The 21,222-nt window shown below is 40.7% G+C and overlaps 2 protein-coding genes across 4 annotated transcripts; one reads left to right on the top strand and one right to left on the bottom strand.

The window, feature by feature from the left end:
• Positions 1-3,957: 3,957 nt before the first annotated feature.
• On the top strand, positions 3,958-12,204 carry LOC130869901 (trace amine-associated receptor 8b-like). Of its 3 annotated transcripts, XM_057762387.1 has the most exons (3): positions 3,999-4,078; positions 7,849-7,859; positions 11,261-12,204. In XM_057762387.1, exons 1-3 carry the CDS (start codon positions 3,999-4,001, stop codon positions 12,202-12,204), a joined length of 1,035 nt encoding a protein of 344 aa, XP_057618370.1. The 3 variants fall into 3 exon arrangements, with proteins under 3 accessions (XP_057618372.1, XP_057618370.1, XP_057618371.1); XM_057762389.1 differs by lacking the exon at positions 7,849-7,859 and having other exon boundaries at positions 3,958-4,087; positions 11,256-12,204; XM_057762388.1 differs by lacking the exon at positions 7,849-7,859 and having other exon boundaries at positions 3,999-4,089.
• Positions 12,205-18,544: 6,340 nt separating this feature from the next.
• On the bottom strand, positions 18,545-19,620 carry LOC130869910 (trace amine-associated receptor 8b). Its single transcript, XM_057762400.1, has one exon. It carries the CDS (start codon positions 19,577-19,579, stop codon positions 18,545-18,547), a length of 1,035 nt encoding a protein of 344 aa, XP_057618383.1. The 5' UTR covers positions 19,580-19,620.
• Between the last annotated feature and the right edge of the window lie 1,602 nt (positions 19,621-21,222).

Raw genomic sequence — 21,222 nt, 5'->3', positions numbered from 1 at the left:
GATATTTACTCAAGGAACAGCTCCCAGTTTCTAGTCAGTTATACATTTCTCGATCAATATGAATCTAATTAATTTTGATTAAAATATGTGCTGTATGTTTCAAGATACTATGAGAACCCAAACACAACTAACGATAAGCGATCCCACTGCGCATGCCATTGAACGATGAATGGCCTTACGTCGTTGCTTAGGTAGTGGATCTCACAAACGATTCTGTAATAAGCTCGTATTGCAGAATAAGGCTCCAAGCACACAGTTCCATAAGCATTCCGTAGGCATCCCTGCTAATGCAGGAATTAGAGATGAGCTAGTTTGAAACCACTTCACCGAAAAGTTAAGCCGCGTCACATTTATGTGCTGATAGATTTTAAGTGGAGCTGAGAGTGTTGAGCAGGAAGAGGGTTATGGAGAATGAAACGTCCCAGCAGGGCACCTGGTTGTGGTTCAGAAAGCAACCACAAGCCATGGTTGTGCTGACCGCCTTTCAAGGGATCGCTGTTAAGCTCCTGTGTTCTTTCTCCTTCAGAAGCAACTCAAAGCTTCTGTGACCAGGACACTGTGTCAGATGTCTTTATCCCAATGCCTGTTGTTTTCTTCAGCTGCAAATGTAAGCTTTGTACTAACGCTTGTAAGTAATAAATAAAACCACCTGAAACAACAGAAAGTAAATCCTGTGCTGTTTATTTTTAGTTCATTTATTTTTACTTCGTAGAACACATATTTAGAGTAGACTACAAAAGAAATAAATCCTAACCAGCGATGCTTTCAAATCCTTCCCAACATCACTAAGTGGGGAATGCTCTCCCGATCATCTGTCTTGCTTATATCTGCAAGCTTTATGTCCTTCCGCAAAGGAAGCCTTCTGGTAAAATGTCTGTGTCTATTTCCCCATCACTGTCAACCAGTCTGTTATCACAGCTCCTTCCTCTCTCCAGTGACAAACTGCTTCTTAGAAATCAACCATAACCCTCTCAGCCAGCCGCAGATCGAGACTCTGCAGGACCAGGGCAATGTTTGGAGCCAGAGCTATGGAGGAGGGAAGGAAGAGCTGCTCTTAGATGCTCACTACATCCGGGACATGTGGCTCAGTTGGGTCTTTCAGTGTGGGGAGCTCTAGGTCCTGAATTACTGGCTTTATTCAGTAAAAGTCTTCAAATTATTACAGAGAATAATTAATCTACTTAAGCCATGGGGTAGTTATGAAAATAATATCTCCCATATATAAAGAATATTATTAAAATACAAGTTTAATTGTTTTAATGTGTTAGTTAATTTACAATAAATTATGCTCATGTGTGTTTCCTCATGTCGATACTTAAAATGACAGCTATCTGTTTTCAAAGTCAATGTTCTACTCACAATGTGAAGGAAGAAATGTAAGGAAAAAACACCATTCCAACACTTCCAGAAGTACAAGACAGAGACTATCTATCATCTCAAGAATTACCTAGGGATTGATTTAGATATTTTATACCATTCAAACACACATACTTACACATGTGATAATAATGCCAGAGGGCAATATTCTATCATTTTATAAGGCAGTACTAACTAAACTTAGCATTTTACACAATATTAAAAACCATAAATGTGTAGGGTCCCTGGAATGACTCATAAAGACAGCAAAATCCACTTGAAAGCCCCTAAGCTGATGAGTGCTGTGCTCTTCCCCTCATCAATATGAACTTCTAAACAATAGCCATTTGCTAAATGAATTGTTCATATGAAATAAGTTTTAAAAACAGATTATTTCCAGGGGGTTCCCTTCTGAGATGGTAGTGAACAGAAGAAATTTTAGAAAACATTCATAGTACGTTTGGATGGTAAATAAAATCTTGAGTGAAGTTCTAGGAAGGGAAGAGTTAACTAGGTGGGGAAAGACCTCATGTTGTTGACATCAATTGAGCAAAACCAACACTTCACCTATTGGGAAGAGTTGCCTTCTTTGTGTTCATGTAAGGACATGACGAACAAGTTTAAAACATAACTGTCCATTTTGGTGCACACCAACAGAATGAGGCAGCTCTTGACAAACCCACCTTGAGCTTTCCCTCATCTGAAGTATGAGGTAGAGATAGAATATTGGAGGCCAGGAGCATGAGCTCTAACCTCATGACCTCCTATGGGTCCACCAGCCTCCTTCTACCTGACCTCAGATAGCTCATTCCCATTGGATGATCCAGTAAGAGCTTGCTTACAATGGACTGTGTCAGACACCACAGACTCACTTGACGTTATAGGTCAAAGGTTCTCTCGCCATTTTGGTTCAAGAGCACATAAAGAACTGTCTTCCCAAATAGTGTTTTACTCTACCCCTACATATAGCATGGCCTTGCTTCAGAACTACCAAGGCCTCCCCTCTTCATCTCAGCACACATTATTGCCACAGCTTCTCTACAACTGATAACTCCAGCACCACAAGGTCACCAATTACTCTGACTTTGTACTACAGTCCCATGCAACCGCAGGACATTCTCCTGCTCTCAGCTCCACACAGAGCTGGCCAGAATGATATTCCTAAGTGTGGGATATGTCACCTTGAGGTCATGAAGAGATCTACCACCTACTCTGCTTCTCTTTGGTGTTGTGTAGAGATACAATATGCAGTCATTTGCCCTTTCCTTTAAGTGGGATATCTTTGACTTATGAAGTATAAAAGCCCTGCATCTTTATAGGTACTGGCTATAAATGTACTGTTTTATTAAGGTTTTCAATGTTCTGGGTACCATTTGCTCATTCCTCCCCATGCATCATCAATGTAATGGATTCACACTATCTTCAGAAAGATGCCTGGAAGGTGTTTCCCATTTCCTCTTTCCTGTTTTGGTCTTTATTTTGTTGATTCTGTTTTAGAATTACATTTCATCATGTACTTTGAGTTTTTATATGATTTATTATTTGAAACAAAAGCACTCAGCTTTTGTTTTAACTTTATTTCCACCTCCATTTAAAGTGTGCATTTAGTGCCTGGTAGTTTTTAATTGTCTCCATCCAGTTGTGACAGTCCCCACATGACGGTCATACTCTAAAAGATGCTGTGGGTTCTTACTCAGAACAACTTGGAAATGTCAATCGATCAAGGACTTAGACACTATGTATCTCAGCCCAGGTGAACAGTATAGAGTGTGTAGGAAAGCATAACCAAGAAGACTTTGGTGAATGAGCAACCGAATCATCTATTCCATGCCACACAATTAATGTGTGTTATTGTAAACTAATTCCAAAACATTTTTAGTATCTTTGCCCTGAATAGTAGACTATGTTTCTCTTTCAGTGTTTTGAATCTACTGCTCTGTGGCATGGGAGTTCTTTAAAATATCTGAACTGAAAACTGCTTCATCAGATAAAAAGTAACTATGTCTCAGGCTGAGAATATTAAGTGAATAATATCATTGCCGAATACTGAACTGTCATTTCAGGGCAGTGAAAGAAATTCTTGGTTGTGACTATCAGGAGTAATTTCACAAAGTTATTCGCAGTAATTAGCAGTGTGCAGAGAAAAATAACTTGTAGAACTTACTAATTATAATTAACAGTAGTGAGGGCACTTTCAAGGTTTGCACCTTGCACTGTAGGGATTCCTCATGTGGAGTTCACAATAGATGGAGCGGATTGGCTGACTTCCCCAAACATCTTAGGGCTTGGAATGCTATTAAAAGTGACTTATTGAATGTGAAATTATATTATAAGCCATTGTCTTTTGCAAGGAAGGAATCTTATACTTAATTACGCAGGTAATTGGTTTCTGGACAGATAAAAATTAGTATTAAGTTTGCCTAAGATTAACAGTGAAGCTTAATATAATTAGAGGAATAATGAATTCTGTGACTGTAGATGGAGAAATTGATTTTCTGAAAATAGGAAGGGGGTTATAATCTTAGCCAATATTCAAAATCAGTTCTTCAGATCTGGAATTATATTTCTTTAATTTTTAGATCTCAGAATTACTGTTGTCTTCCAGCAGAACAGAAATCCCTCAAGCACCGTAAAGCAGACTCATGACCAGCAACTTTTCCCAACCAGTCCTGCAGCTCTGCTATGAGAACATGAATGGATCCTGCATTAAAACTCCCTACTCGCAGCCAGGCGATGGTGGTGCATGCCTTTAATCCCAGCACTCGGGAGGCAGAGGCAGGCGGATCTCTGTGAGTTCGAGACCAGCCTGGTCTACAGAGCTAGTTCCAGGACAGGCTCCAAAACCACAGAGAAACCCTGTCTCAAAAAACCAAAAAAAAAAAAAAAAAAAAAAAAAACCTGCCCCCAAACCTGCCTTGTCTGCAAGGTCCTTAGCTGTGGAACAGTTTCCTGCCATTTCACTAAGGCTACCAACCCAGAGCAGTGAGTCCCTGACTAGAGGGCAGGCCTCAAGGTCCCCGCCAGGGAAAGCGGGCCCCTGCTGCTGGGGCTGCAGTCTCTGCTGTGATCTGCTGGACCTGCTCTGCCTGCGCCCTACTTCCCTTAGTCCCTGGCTCATTGGGGCATCCAGGAGTTCCTGTGTAGGTGCCGAGAAGTTTCATCGGGACGGGTGAGTGTGTGCTATCCTGGGGCGGACTGTCCCGGTAGAGAGCACAAACACCCCTCCCCCAGCTCCTGCTGCAGGGCTTTCTCTCCTACACACCCGCCCCCACCCCCACCCCCAAACCTGCCTTGTCTGCAAGGTCCTTAGCTGTGGAACAGTTTCCTGCCATTTCATTAAGGCTACCAACCCAGAGCAGTGAGTCCCTGACTAGAGGGCAGGCCTCAAGGTCCCCGCCAGGGAAAGCGGCCCCTGCTGCTGGGGCTGCAGTCTCTGCTGTGATCTGCTGGACCTGCTCTGCCTGCGCCCTACTTCCATTAGTCCCTGGCTCATTGGGGCATCCAGGAGTTCCTGTGTAGGTGCCAAGTAGTTTCATCGGGACGGGTGAGTGTGTACTATCCTGGGGCGGACGGTCCCGGTAGAGAGCACAAACGCCCCTACACTAAGGCTACCCAACCAGAGCGGTGAGTGCCTGCCTAGCGGACAGGCCTCAGCAACCCCCGAAAGGGAGCGCAGGCACCTCCAGCTTGTACTGCAGTGTCGCCTGTGTTCTACTGGACCCCGCCCGACCCCTTGCATTCGGCCTTCTTTACGCGGGTCATTGGAATACCACGCATCCATGTTTTGGTGTTGAGGAGTTCATCTGGAAGGGAACGGTTCCTGCCCCTACACTGAGGAGATACACCTAGAGAGTTAGTCACAGCAAAGACTGGTCCAAGACATCAGGTCTCTCCTGGCTCCATTTGAAGGAAAAGATGGGCAGGCGCCAATGCAAGAATTCCCCCAACAACTTGAAAGGCAACGTGACATCACCAGGATCCAGGAATCCCGAAATGAGAAGTCTACACCCTAATCCAGAAGAATTAGAAGAATTCGACTCAAAAGTGAATTTTATGAAAATAATAGAGGACCTTAAACAGGAGGTGAAAAACTGCCACAACCAATTAGAGATTACAAACAAAAAGGTAGAGGAAATGAATAAATATCTCAAAGATACCCAAGAAAACCAAGAGAAACAAGAAAAAGTAATCAAACAGGTAAGGGAAACGGTTCAAGACTTGAAGAATGAAGTGGAAGTAATAAAGAAAACACAAACCGAGGGAAGGATGGAGATGGAAAATTTGAATAAACGAACAGGAACTACAGAGACAAGTACTACCGACAGATTACAAGAGATAGAAGAAAGAATCTCAGACACTGAAGATACCATAGAGAAAATAAACACTCTCATCAAAGAAAACAGCATAACCAACAAATTCTCATCACAAAACATTCAGGAAATCTGGGACACAATAAAAAGACCAAACCTAAGAATAATAGGGATAGAAGAAGGAGAAGAAGTACAGCTCAATGGTCCAGAAAATATATTTAATAAAATTATAGAAGAAAACTTTCCCAACCTTAAGAAAGATATTCCTTTGAAGGTCCAAGAAGCATACAGAACACCAAATCGACTGGATCAAAAAAAAACATCTCCTCGTCATATAATAATCAAAACACAAAACATACAGAATAAAGAAAGAATATTAAGAGCTGCAAAGGAAAAAGGTCAAGTTACCTATAAAGGTAAACCTATCAGACTTACACCTGATTTCTCTATGGAAACCATGAAAGCCAGAAGGTCCTGGATAGATATACTGCAGAAACTACGAGACCATGGATGCAAGCCCAGACTACTATACCCAGCCAAGCTTTCGTTCACTATAAATGGAGAAAACAAAGTTTTCCAGGATAAAAACAAATATAAACAATACGTAGCCACAAATCCAGCCCTTCAGAAAGTAATTGAAGGAAAATCACAAACCAAGGAGTCCAACAATGCCCACAATAACTCAGACATCTAATGACCCTTCACCAGCACAACTTGAAGAAGGGAAACACACAAACTCTACTACCAAAGGAAAGAAAGAAAGAAAGGAAAAATGACCGGAGTTAACAACCACTGGTCATTAATATCACTTAATATCAATGGACTCAACTCACCTATTAAGAGGCACAGGCTAAGAGATTGGATACGAAAAGAGGATCCAACATTCTGCTGCTTACAAGAAACACACCTCAACCACAAAGACAGACATCTACTCAGAGTAAAGGGCTGGGAAAAGGTTTATCAAGCAAACGGACCTAAGAAACAAGCAGGTGTGGCCATACTAATTTCTAAGAAAGTTGACTTCAAACTAAAATCAATCAAAAGAGATGGAGATGGACATTTTTTACTCATAACAGGAACAATTCACCAGGATGAAATCTCAATCCTGAATATATATGCCCCTAATATAAAAGCACCCACTTATGTAAAAGAAACGTTACTAAAACTCAAGGCAGTCATCAAACCACACACACTAATAGTAGGAGATTTCAACACTCCTCTCTCACCAATGGACAGGTCAATCAGACAGAAACCTAACAGAGAAATAAGAGGATTAAGGGAGGTAATGAATCAAATGGACTTAACAGACATCTATAGAACATTCCACCCAAATAGGAAAGAATATACCTTCTTCTCTGCAGCTCATGGAACCTTCTCGAAAATAGACCACATACTCGGTAACAAAGCAAACTTACACAGTTACAAAAAAATATCGGTAACCACCTGTGTCTTATCAGATCACCATGGATTAAAGTTAGAATTCAACAACAATGCTATCCCCAGAAAGCCTATGAACTCATGGAAACTGGACAGTCAACTACTGAACCTCACCTGGATCAAGGAAGAAATAAAGAAAGAAATTAAAGTCTTTCTTGAATTCAATGAAAACGAAGACTCAACATACTCAAACCTATGCGACACTATGAAAGCAGTGCTAAGAGGAAAATTCATAGCATTAAGTGCCCACTTAAAGAAAACGGAGAAAGCACACATTGGAGACTTAATAGCCCACCTGAAAGCTTTAGAAAAAAAAAGAAGCAGACTCACCTAGGAGAAGTAGAAGACTGGAAATAATCAAATTGAGGGCTGAAATCAACAAAATAGAAACACAGAAAACAATCCAAAGAATCAATGAAACAAAAAGCTGGTTCATGGAGAAAATCAATAAGATTGATAAACCCCTATCCAAACTAATCAAACGGCGGAGAGAGAATACGCAAATTAACAAAATCAGAAGCGAAAAGGGAGACATAACCACAGACTCAGAGGAAATTCAGAGAATCATTAGATCTTACTACAAAAATCTGTATGCCACAAAATTGGAAAATGTTATAGAAATGGACACTTTTTTAGATAAGTACCATATACCAAAGTTAAACCAGGACCAGGTGAACAATCTAAATAGACCTGTTAGTCGCGAAGAATTAGAAGTTGTTATAAAAAACCTCCCCACCAAAAAAAGCCCAGGTCCAGATGGCTTCAATGCAGAATTCTACCAGAACTTCCAAGAAGACCTAATACCTATACTCCTTAATGTATTTCACAATATTGAAACAGAGAAGTCATTGCCAAATTCCTTTTATGAAGCTGAAGTTACTCTGATACCAAAACCACACAAAGACACAACCAAGAAAGAGAACTACAGGCCAATCTCACTCATGAACATCGACGCAAAAATACTCAATAAAATACTGGCAAACCGAATCCAAGAACACATTAGAAAAATTATCCATTATGATCAAGTAGGCTTCATCCCAGAGATGCAGGGCTGGTTCAACATACGAAAATCTATCAATGTAATCCATCATATAAATAAACTGAAAGAAAAAAACCATATGATCATTTCATTAGATACGGAAAAAGCATTTGACAAAATTCAACATCCCTTTATGATAAAGGTCTTAGAGAGATTAGGAATACAAGGGTCGTTCCTAACTATAATAAAAGCTATTTATAGCAAGCTGTCAGCTAACATCAAATTAAATGGAGAGAAACTCAAAGCTATTCCACTAAAATCAGGAACACGACAAGGTTGTCCACTCTCTCCATACCTCTTTAATATAGTGCTTGAAATTCTAGCAATAGCAATAAGACAACATAAGGGGATCAAAGGGATTCAAATCGGAAAGGAAGAAGTTAAACTTTCATTATTTGCAGACGATATGATAGTGTACATAAGCGACCCCAAAAACTCCAGCAAAGAACTCCTTCAGCTGATAAACACCTTTAGTAGCGTTGCAGGATACAAGATCAATTCCAAAAAATCAGTTGCCCTCCTATACACAAAGGATAAGGAAGCAGAGATGGAAATCAGAGAAGCATCACCCTTCACGATAGCCACAAATAGCATAAAATATCTTGGGGTAACCCTAACCAAGGAAGTAAAGGCTCTATTTGACAAGAACTTTAAGTCAATGAAGAAAGAAATTGAGGAGGATACCAGAAAATGGAAGGATCTCCCTTGCTCTTGGATAGGGAGGATCAACATAGTAAAAATGGCAATTCTACCAAGGGCAATTTATAGATTCAATGCAATCCCCATTAAAATCCCATCAAAATTCTTCACAGATCTTGAGAGGACAATAATCAACTTTATATGGAGAAACAAAAAACCCAGGATAGCCAAAACAATCTTATATAATAAAGGATCGTCTGGAGGCATTACCATCCCTGACCTCAAACTCTATTACAGAGCCTCAGTATTGAAAACAGTTTGGTATTGGCATAAAAACAGAGAAGTTGACCAATGGAACCGAGTAGAAGACCCTGATTTTAACCCACAAACTTATGAACACCTAATTTTTGATAAAGGAGCTAAAAGTATTCAATGGAAAAAAGAGAGCATCTTCAACAAATGGTGCTGGCAGAACTGGTTGTCAACGTGTAGAAGAATGAAAATAGATCCATATCTATCACCATGCACAAAACTCAAGTCCAAATGGATTAAAGACCTCAATATTAGTCTGAACACACTGAACCTGATAGAAGAAAAAGTTGGAAGTACTCTACAACATATGGGTACAGGAGATCACTTCCTACGTTTATCCCCAGCAGCACAGACATTAAGGGCAACATTGAATAAATGGGACCTCCTGAAACTGAGTAGCTTCTGTAAAGCAAAGGACACTGTCACTAAGACAAAAAGGCAACCCACTGACTGGGAGAAGATCTTCACCAACCCTGCAACAGACAAAGGTCTGATCACCAAAATATATAAAGAACTCAAGAAACTAAACTTTAAAATGCTAATGAACCCAATAAAAAAATGGGGCACTGATCTGAAAAGAGAATTCTCAACAGAAGAAATTCAAATGGCCAAAAGACACCTAAGGTCATGCTCAACCTCCTTAGCGATAAGGGAAATGCAAATTAAAACAACTTTGAGATACCATCTTACACCTGTCAGAATGGCTAAAATCAAAAACACCAATGATAGCCTTTGCTGGAGAGGTTGTGGAGAAAGAGGCACACTCATTCATTGCTGGTGGGAATGCAAACTTGTGCAACCACTTTGGAAATCAGTGTGGCGATTTCTCAGGAAATTTGGGATCAACCTACCCCAAGATCCAGTAATACCACTATTGGGAATATACCCAAGAGATGCCACATCAAATGACAAAAGTATCTGTTCAACTATGTTCATAGCAGCATTGTTTGTAATAGCCAAAACCTGGAAACAACCTAGATGCCCTTCAATGGAGGAATGGATGAAGAAAGTGTGGAATATATACATATTAGAGTACTACTCAGCAGTAAAAAACAATGACTTCTCGAATTTTGCGTGCAAATGGATGGAAATAGAAAACACTATCCTGAGTGAGGTATCCCAGACCCAAAAAGAGGAACATGGGATGTACTCACTCATAATCGGTTTCTAGCCATAAATAAAAGACATTAAGCACATAATGTGTGATCCTATAGAAGCTAAATAAGAAAGTGAACCCAAAGAAAATCATATAGTCTTCCGCATGGAGAGGGGGAAGTAGACAAGATTGCAGGGCAAAAACTGGGAACTTGCGGGTGAAGTGGCATGGGGCAAAGGGGAAATGGGATGAGAAATATGAGAAGGGGAGGATGGGAGGAGCTCGGGGGATTGGGATGGTTGGGATATAGGAAGGATGGATACGGGAGCAGCGAAGTATATATCCTATCTAAGGGAGCCATCTTAGGGTTGGCAAGAGACTTGACTCTTGAGGGGTTCACAGGTGTCCAGGAATATGTCCCCAGCTGGTACCTTGGGCAACTAAGGAGAGGGAACCTGAAATGACCCTATCCTATACTGATGAATATCTTGCATATCACCTTAGAACCTTCATCTGGCGATGGATCGAGGTAGAGACAGAGTCTCAATTTGGAGCAACGGTCTGAGCTCTTAAGGTCCAAATGAGGAGCAGAAGGAGGGAGAACATGAGCAAAAAATCAGGACCACGAGGGATGCACCCACCCACTGTGACAGTGGAACTGATTTATTGGGAGCCCACCAAGGCCAGCTGGTCTGGGACTGAATAAGCATGGGTTGATTCCGGACTCTCTGAGCATGGCGGTCAATGAAGACTGATGAGAAGCCAAGGACAATGGCACTAGGTTTTGATCCTAATACATGAACTGGCTTTGTGGGAGCTTAGCCTGTTTGGATGCTCACCTTTCTGGACGTAGATAGAAGGACCTTGGTATTCCCGCAGGGTAGGGAATTTGGACTGCTCTTCAGTATCGAGAGGGAGGGGGAATGGAGTGGGGGGAGGAGAAGAGGAGTGGGGATAGGGGGAGGGAAGTGGGGGGAGGGGCAATATTTGGGAGGAGGGGAGGGAAATGGGAAACGGGGAGCAGGTGGAAATTTTAATTAAAAAAGAATAATAAAAAAAAAAACTCCCTACTCGCCATCCTGTACATGGTCTTTGGCTTTGGGGCAGTGCTGGCAGTGTGTGGGAACCTCCTGGTGGTGATTTCAGTTCTCCATTTCAAGCAGCTGCACTTTCCAGCCAATTTCCTCATCGCCTCTCTGGCCAGCGCTGACTTTTTGGTGGGTATCTCTGTGATGGCCTTCAGCATGGTCAGGGCCATCGAGAGCTGCTGGTACTTTGGAGACAAGTTTTGTAGCTTTAACAGTGGCTGTGATGTGGCATTTTGTTACTCTTCTGTCCTCCACCTGTGCTTCATCTCCATTGACAGGTACATTGCTGTCACTGACCCTCTGGTCTATCCCACCAAGTTCACTGTGTCTGTATCAGGAATTTGCATCAGCATCTCCTGGATTCTGCCCATGGTGTACAGTGGTTCTGTGTTCTACACAGGCATCAGTGCTAAGGGGATGGAAAGTTTAGTGAGTGCTCTCAACCGTGTAGGAGGCTGCCAAATTGTTGTCAATCAAGATTGGGTTTTGATAAGTTTTCTTTTGTTTTTCATACCTACCCTTGTTATGATCATTCTCTACAGCAAAAATTTTTTGATAGTGAAACAACAAGCTATAAAAATTGAAACTACTATAGGTGGCAACAAAACAGAATCATCATTAGAGACTTACAAAGCCAGGGTGGCCAAGAGAGAAAGGAAGGCTGCAAAGACCTTGGGGGTCACTGTGGTGGCATTTGTGATATCCTGGTTGCCATACACAACGGACACACTGATTGATGCTTTCATGGGTTTCATTACTCCTGCCTACATCTATGAAATTTGTTGCTGGGGTGCCTATTATAACTCAGCCTGGAACCCTTTGATTTATGCTTTCTTTTATCCTTGGTTTAGGAAAGCCATAAGGCTTATTTTAAGTGGGGAGGTTCTAAAGAGTCATTCATCTATCATGAGTTTGTTTTCAGAATAAACATTAATGCCAAATTCAGAAAATACCATAAGGCATAAAATTATGGAACAATGATGGAAGTAAACATAAGAAATGACTCTTTCAAAATTAGGGAAAGAGAATTTTCAAAATTTAGTCAGAAGAAAAGTTATGGCAAAGTTAAACTATAAAACTGTCATAAAGATGGTTATTACACTATGTGACAAACTAATACAAGGCCCCTATATGCCACCAAGATCAATCTGTTTGAACATGCATTCGTGTCTTCAGTGCATTGAATTTTTGCTCTCATTTTGGGTGTGAAATCTCTTTTCAAGTGGTCTTTTTTTCTTTGTCTTTTGCAGTGTTGTATTAGGTTTCTATAATTGTTAGATCAAAATACCGTAAACCAGCTGGCTTCAACACAGCAATGCACTGTGTGTCTCATACTTGAGATCCAGAAAGTCCAAGGTCAAGCTATGGCAGAATTATCTTCTTCTGAAGGAGTCTGACAGCCACTGTATGGCTAGTGGGCCGGTCAGCATTCACTGTGTAGATACTGGAGAAAGGAGGATTACATTACTCAGAATCGTGCTCAATTTAAAATTTGACTTTAACGTCTGTTCTCTGTGACGCTTAGTCTGACCTTATTCTGAGGGGATCCTCTACCCCCCAAACTGGTTACTAGGGATGCTAAAGAGATGGTTTAGTGAGGTAAGTGGTTGGCATATAAGCATAAGTACCCTGGTTCAGCCCCCCCCCAGCAGCCATGTTAAAAGCAGGGCATGTCAGTGCACAGCAGAAATCTCAGTGCTGGGAAGCAGAGATGGGAGATTGATTAGACACTCTAGGAAGTCACTGAATTCCAGCTTCAAACAATAAGGTGATGAACGTAGAGAAAGCTATCCAGTGTTGACCTCTGTCTGGCCTCTACACTTGCACACACAAGCTGTGTGGATCCACACACTTAAGTGCAAACATATGCACCATATACATACAAATGGTGGCGATGATGATGAAAGAAAAATTATAGGAGTATGCCACCATTTCAGTTCTGGGATTTCTCATTTGGCATTTCTTGACTAAAACTAGTAGTGAATAGCTGAACTAAAGAAAGCAAAACGTGAGGGAGTTTGTGTAGGAAGGAACATTGGTCGTTGCGTTCCCATCCCTCACTCTGTCCTTCATTGTATGATGAGGTAGCTCCTTACCTTATTCAGCACATAATGGGGAAGACCTGTAGAAGCATCCTCTTTAGGACCAAGATGACAGCAGGGTCTGATGTTATCCAACATTACCACATGGTTTGAATATTGCTTTAGAAATGCTAGTTATTAAGAATGAAACCAGAGGAAAAACAGATATGGGAATTTGAAATTAGGGAATTAAACTATCATTATTTTGAGATGTGATGGCTGAAAATCAATTTGTTTATGTATCGTTCTTAGCATTGATGTCTATTCTTACACTCCTGTAAGTCTTTTTGTGATGCTCAAGCAGACTACAGAAGCTCTCACACATAGAATTGTTTGGTTTTCCTGAAATATGAAAATGCTTAGCCTTAGGTTATGTTACAGGGAATACTTTACATAATTTCCTTCCTACACTAGTTAAAAGTTCCACCCTCGGGGCATCTTACTCCAGTGATGGTGGAACACATTATAGAGACCAATATTTCAAATGAGAACATCTAGAAAACATGGGGAAAGCATTTTTAAAAATCCCTTATTATCAGAATGAACTTTATACAAGTATGAAATTGTCAAAGAACAAATTCAGTAAGCCCACAAACAAAATGCATCAGAGAGGTACAAAAGCAGTAGGAAATTATTCAAGGCTCACTGGGGGAAAAAGAAGTGAATTTAAAGTTTAGGATGACATTTTCTATCCACCCAATATTATCCAATTCCAGAAGAAATACTTGAAAGAAGGAAAATGCAGCACAATTCTGCCAGTCTTATCAGGCATGGAGAAAAGATTAGATTTTTTTTATGTCCCAACCAGAAAGAGGAGCCCACCTCAAGCTTTATTTTTAGCAAACAGAACTTGCTCTCTAAGTGTCTAGTGGTGGTGGTTGCTTCTTAAGGGAAAAGACAGCTGTTAATCTTTTATAATAAAGGAAGGGGCAAGCAGGTTTACAGAAGCAGAAAATGCGTTCAGTTTTAGGTTTGTTGCCTCAGATGAGAGAGTGTTACTAATTCTGTTTTCTTATTCCTATGTGACTGAATATTTCCTAAGTTAGTTTGTCAATCCTACTTAATTAATGTTAAAGTTTGCTATTTTCCCTTTCTCCTTCACCATCATGGCTAGAAAGGAGGGTCTCCCAAGTTTGGGGTGGGGGTAGCTGCTAAGCCTGCTCCTTGGATTTAGAGAATTGCACTCCAGAAATGAAGTACAACCAGAAGCAACATGGGGTTCATGAATGCCAGCCAGCAGAACAGGAGTGTATCCTAAACCTACTGAGCTGTAGATTTCTTGTATTCTATAGAATGCAAGTCTACAAGCAATTTAAATGACCACAGAAAAATGAGTTAGGATTACAGCAAGCCTGAGTCTGACAGTCAATACAGGCTCGTGCCACTCACTGTGATCTTTTTCTTTTCTTCTCTATAGAATGATTTGTATGGATATCCAAACTGCTTGTCATGGTAATTACATGTGTGCTCAGCCTCAATCCTTATGTATTTTTCTTGTCTATGTTGCACCTACTGCAAATGAGGACCAAGCTACAGAATCTCAACAATGCATGTCAATCCTGATGGCACCTTGTCATCAGGTGTCTTCTTCTCAAGACTTGGCCATATTCTGGATATCCATGCATGATATTTTAACTCCAGTTTTTTCCCTAAACTTAGGAAGCCTAACACCAAGGTGATCTCATGGGTAAACTTTTGCCGTACACATTGGGATAGAATGTGTTGCTTCGTTATGTTGTCATTTTGCTGCATTTAATATGTGTATCCATTCATCATCTTCTTTCTCTTAATTTGTCCAATGATGGTATTTCATTCCAAAGTTAGAAACGAATGATAAGGGATAGAATATTATCTATAAAAACACTTTGTAGGATTGCTGCATTAACTTTTCTTGGAGAGACATGAACAAATGTCTACTTGTCGTAAATCATCAGCAACAGAAGAAAAAGGTGATCTCAACCACATCCAGCTTGGTGAACCAATGAGTTGGATTAAGGCTATTTATAGAAATAAGTGCAAGAAATTCTTCATAGAATCTGGACAAGTTGTAGGCTCCTCACCCTCAGCAGCCATTAACAGCTTATGTATTTTGGAGAGGGGTGAGGCCTTGTGTATACAATGCGCTACTTTGTGCCACTTGACGAACTACTCATGATCAGCTCCTGTACTACCCTGTGAACCCTCCCTCTCTACTCTCCTAGCTGTGAGGGTATAAGCAGAGAGTCACAGCTCTTATGATTTCAAGAGAATTAAGGCCTTGCCACGCCCAGAGGATAAGATTCCACAACAAAGACAAAGGCAATCAACCAGTGAAAGCAGCAAGAATGACTTGTTTTGGTCATCCAGAAAATGACCTGAGGCAAGAAACACATTAAAAGTGAAAAGAAAGAGCCTGGTGGAGGTGACAGCCGCCTTCAATCCTACAACTTGGGAGATGTAGGCAGGTGGATCTCTGTGAGGTTGAGGCCAGTCATGTCTACAGAGCGAGCGAATTCCAGGACAGCCAAGGTTGAGAAATCCTGTCGCAAAAAACTAAAAAAAAAAAAAGTGAAGCAAAACAGAAGAAGCCCTATGCTGTGTGAGTCAGAATTGCCACACAACTCGGAGCTATGATTGCTAAGTGATTGGACACATGTGACCTTTGAGTTTAATCATATCAATATTCATGCATCATCCTTGCCACCAAATAACATACTCTAGAAAAGCCATTTTAGTTACTTTACTTACAAAATGGAAATTCTTAACAGGAATAAGTGAATTTTACTTATTTTCTTAATTTTTAAACCACTGGTTTATTTTACTTGATTTTTAAACTACTTAACCATTGAATTAGCTTGAACACTGTATCCTTTGAAGAGCATATATGCGTACCTTCAAAAGTCAAAGAATCATAGCCATACCTATTGTTAAAAGACCCAAAGGCCTCTCTCTCTCTCTCTCTCTCTCTCTCTCTCTCTCTCTGAATGCTCACATCTGATTCTCTCACCTCTGCTTACTAAATCTAACTGCGCTTCACGCTCACTCATCCTGAATTCCTTCTTCGATAACGATGCAGTCTTAACCTGTGTGGACTTCCGTAACTGGGCTGGGCGACTCCCAGGCACGACCAGCAGCCCTGGGCTGCACTAGCGCTGCTGTCATGGGGAGCAACCAAAGTTCATGCAGGAGGGGAAAAAGTTGCGTGAGTGTCGGAGAGTGAGTGGTGAACTGGAGAAGCCAGCGGGAGGAGCACCAGCTGGGGAGAAAGGACAAGAGTTCCTCTTCTGGGGGAAACTGAGAAGTCGTGTGCTCACAGACTTGACAACAGTCCTGTCTGCTGGGTGGCAGAAGCAGAGGATTCACACAGCAGTTCCTACGGATAGCCACTGCGTGTGCGGGTCTAGCCATTTGTGTGTGGATTGAAAGATGGACACCCTCACAGTGGGAGACAGACAGGCAGACACTGGACAGCAAGCATTCCAGTGCCTACAGCTGCAAGTTCATACAGAATGTGTTGTAGCAAGAGGACGAATATGAGAGAGATGGAATATGAATATAGCAATCCTAACAACCTGTTTTCAGAACCCAAGGGTTTGTGTAATGAAGCACCCTGACCTGACCCCCGACAGACTGTGAGGATGGGAAAGATGCTGAGCAAACACAGTCATCGGACCATTTGCCAGTGGCCCGCAGCTGAGGGGTACTGAAAACAAGAGCATGCAAACTCTCTTAATCTGCTGCAGATTTTCTCAGCAGAAGGATTAATAACCACCTTTTTTCCTTTGTGCAAATCTGTTCATACAACCTCCTTATTTGTTTGTTTACTTTTTACTTACTTATCTGTGGGAATACGCAAATGGAAGTCAGGGGACAACTTGCAGGTTGGTTCGCTACTTGCTACTTCCATTGTATGGGTCCCAGTGATCAAACTCATGTCATTAAGTTTAATGTTTGGTGTCTTTATTCTCTGCATCATCTCTCTGGCCTTCACATTTTGTTTCTGTTCTTTTTGTTCATAGTATATTGCTATAATTCTTCTAGTTTGCTACTAATAACTGAATTTCCTGATGAACCCAATTTATAAGTTATACTTCATCTCTATCTCCAGATCGTTAGACAGACTGACAGATAAATAGATGAGAAAACTGTATAAATAGGGTCAGGTACCATCTATTATTTCAGTCATCCATCGATATCTTTATCTTGAGAGCAAAAACAAAAGCTATATAGATCTCATACAGAAGTGAATTACGTAGTGCTTAAGGTGACTACGCTTGGTATAGCTTGTTCATTGTGTCAAGCCTATGCAGTCCACGTTCTCACCAACTTTCTGGAAATCTTTGTACTAATGATATGACCATCAAGGCCGAATTACTGGTTCCATATTATTGTATGTGTTCCTAGATTCTTTCTCAATTCTGAGTACAAGAAATTTGCTTCAGTCCCCTAATCTCCTGCTAGGGACAAACACTGAAGAAAGGGTGAGGGGATGTCACGGAGGAGCAAGAAATAGACAGCCACTTGCCTAGTGTCATCAAACTTAGATAGGTCTATTATGAGCTGAATTGTGTCACCTAAAATATACAAGTTAAAGTGTTAATTCCAAACACTCCAGTAGTAGAGAAATGGTTAAATTATGTACTTAACATTCTATCAAATCCAGTATGACAGATGTGCTTGCAAGAAGAAATGACAAGGCCACGGACACCCAGATGATGAACCTGTAGGAGTATAGCCATCTCAGAAAGTCTAACCCAGACTCTTGAAAGAAACCAGTGCTGACATCTGATGATCCTTGACTTCCAGCCTCTAGAAACCATCTGCTCATGGATCAATATGGCATCCCTAGTCACTCATGAAAAATTTCAAAAGAAAAGAATTACCATATGAGAATCATGACAGCCCAGCATAAGCTAGAAGCTTAGAAATTTCACATCAAAAATGATTTCCAAACTAGAAACACAAGTGAATATATACAAAACACGAATGAAATGACACAAACCAAGCATTCATTACTCATTATTTAATGCAATAAACATCTTCACAACAGTTTAATCTGCCCATGTCTTCTTTCTCACTCAACTGGAAAATATTGTTTCCCCAACTCAGAAATATTTTCACATTTATAAGTAAGGATGAAATTCATTGTAAGAATTTTATCTGTATTTACTAATGTGAAAATATTTTTAACAACATAGTGCTAATACTTATTCTGAAAACAAACTCATGGTAGATGAATGACTCTTTAGAACCTCCCCACTTAAAATAAGCCTTATGGCTTTCCTAAACCAAGGATAAAAGAAAGCATAAATCAAAGGATTCAAGGCTGAGTTATAATAGGCACTCCAGCAACAAATTTCATAGATGTAGGCAGGAGTAATGAAACCCATGAAAGCATCAATCAGTGTGTCAATTGTGTATGGTAACCATGAGGACACAAATGCCACCACAGTGACCCCTAAGGTTTTTGCAGCCTTCCTCTCTCTCTTGGCCACCCTGGCTTTGTAAGTCTCTGAGGATGACTCTGTTTTGTTGCCACCTATGGTAGTTTCAATTTTTACAGCTTGCTGTTTTGCTATCAAAAAAATTTTGCTGTAGAGAATGATCATAACAAGGGTAGGTTTGAAAAACAAAAGAAAGTCTATCAAAACCCAATCTTGACTGACAACAATTTGGCAGCCTCCTACACAGTTGAGAGCACTCACTAAACTTTCCATCCCCTTAGCACTGATGCCTGTGTAGAACACAGCGCTGCTATACACCAGGGGCAGAATCCAGGAGATGCTGATGCAAATTCCTGACACAGAAAAAGTGAACTTAGTGGGATAGACCAGAGGATCAGTAAGAGCAATGTACCTGTCAATGGAGATGAAGCACAGGTGAAAGAGAGAAGAATAGCAAAATGCTGCATCCCAGCAACTGTGTAGGCTACAAAACTTGTCTCCAAAGTACCAGCAGCTCTCGATGGCCCTGACCATGCTGAAGGGCATCACAGAGATGCCCACCAAAAAGTCAGCGCTGGCCAGAGAGGCGATGAGGAAATTGGCTGGAGAGTGCAGCTGCTTGAAATGGAGAACTGAAATCACCACCAGGAGGTTCCCACACACTGCCAGCACAGCCCCAAAGCCAAAGACCATATACAGGATGGCCCTGGCCCCTGGCGAGTAGGGAGTTTTAATGCAGGATCCATTCATGTTCTCATAGCAGAGCTGCAGGACTGGCTGGGAAAAGTTGCTGGTCATGAGTCTGCTTTACGGTGCTTGAGGAATTTCTGTCCTGCTGGAAGACAACAGTAATTCTGAGATCTAAAAATTAAAGAGTTGGAACTCCTTATCTGAAAAATTATCTTTAAATATTACCCAGGATTATATTTCTTTTTAATTTTATTTTTTTAAAAAATTAAACTCAGAAAATTGTTTTGATAATTACATTTAGTTTCATCTTTAAATTCTGGTGTATATAATGCAAACCTTACTTTAGTTCAGGAATTATTGCCTGAATAGTTGAAGAAAGGTAATCTCAATAAAATTTTGAGTTCTGAATTTAAAAAAACATTAGAGTATTTGATCATTTGCTTTAAGTATTTTCCTCGATCACATCCTTCTACAATAATGAAAAATTAAAAGACATAAATTTCATAAAATTATCATGAGTTCCTAATCACATAATAATTTATAATTATCTCTAAACTTCATTGCTAACCCACAGCAAATGTCCTATGAATTGTCATCAATCCAGGAATCACATTAGATTAATCATTTGGAAACTTTTTACTTAAATACCTGTTTATAGTAGTGACACTCTTTTCTGCAAAGGAAAATCACACGTATAAGTAAACATTAGAGAAGGGACCTTTTGATGAGTTTCTCCCTTTTAGAGTTGTAGGCAGTCAGCCAACTCACTTCAACCATTATAAAGGCCTCTCAGAGGGTCCCTGTGGCATGAGGTGTGAATCATAAAGGGAAACTTGCTTTGATAATTATAATCACTGAGTTCTCTGAAGTGTGCTTTCTGGGCTGTGCCACTCTGTAGAGATGATTCTCAGTTCCACCACCCAAGGCTTTCTCTCAGTTCAATCTTGCCTTCTTCATTAATCTACCTTCAGGTTTTCTAAGGTCTAGGACAAAACAAAAATGAGCATAAGAAAGGCAGCTTACTTCAATAAAGGGGGGGTATGAAAGGCTTGCAGCATCAAGCTTTGTCCTGTCTTACGCAGTCTCTCATGGAGTTGGTGTTTGCAATGGCTACGTCATTAGTGTCACAGTTACTTTTCAGTTGCCGAGACAAGCTCGCTGCCATGATCCACACCATGTTGGTCATGGACTCGATCCCGAGACCAAAGAGACTTATAAAAAAGCATTTAATTTGGACTCACAGCTCTAGATGGTTAGAGGCCATGGCCATTGTGGTGTGGATCGTGGCAGCAAGCAGACAGGCATGGTACTGGAGAAATAGCTGAGAGAGCTTACATCTTGATCCATAAGCACCAGGCAAAGAGAGCTGAGATTGCCATGGGTTTATGTAACCTCAAATATTACCTCAAAGTCATGTCTACTAACCTTTCCAAATAGTTTCACCAACTGAGGACCAAGTGTTCAAACTTTATGGGGCCTATGGAGGCCTATGAGAGCCATTCTTTTTTAACCTACCACTTAGGTACAGGTTTTTTTATTTCCATGTTTAGGTTTCTTTTTTATTTAATTTAATTCTCTGCTCCTCTCCCTTACTCTCCCCTTCCTTCAGCCCTCTCCCATGTTCTCCATGCTCCCAATTTACTCAGGAGATCTTGTCTTTTACTACTTCCCATGTAGATTAGATCTATGTATGTCTCTCTTAGGTTTTTCTTTGTTGTCTAGGTTCTCTGGGATTGTGATTTGTGGGCTAC

The sequence above is a fragment of the Chionomys nivalis genome, chromosome 2 (genome assembly GCF_950005125.1).
Source record: "Chionomys nivalis chromosome 2, mChiNiv1.1, whole genome shotgun sequence".
Classification (NCBI taxonomy): Eukaryota; Metazoa; Chordata; class Mammalia; order Rodentia; family Cricetidae; genus Chionomys; species Chionomys nivalis.
This window is presented reverse-complemented; position numbering and strand designations above follow the sequence as displayed.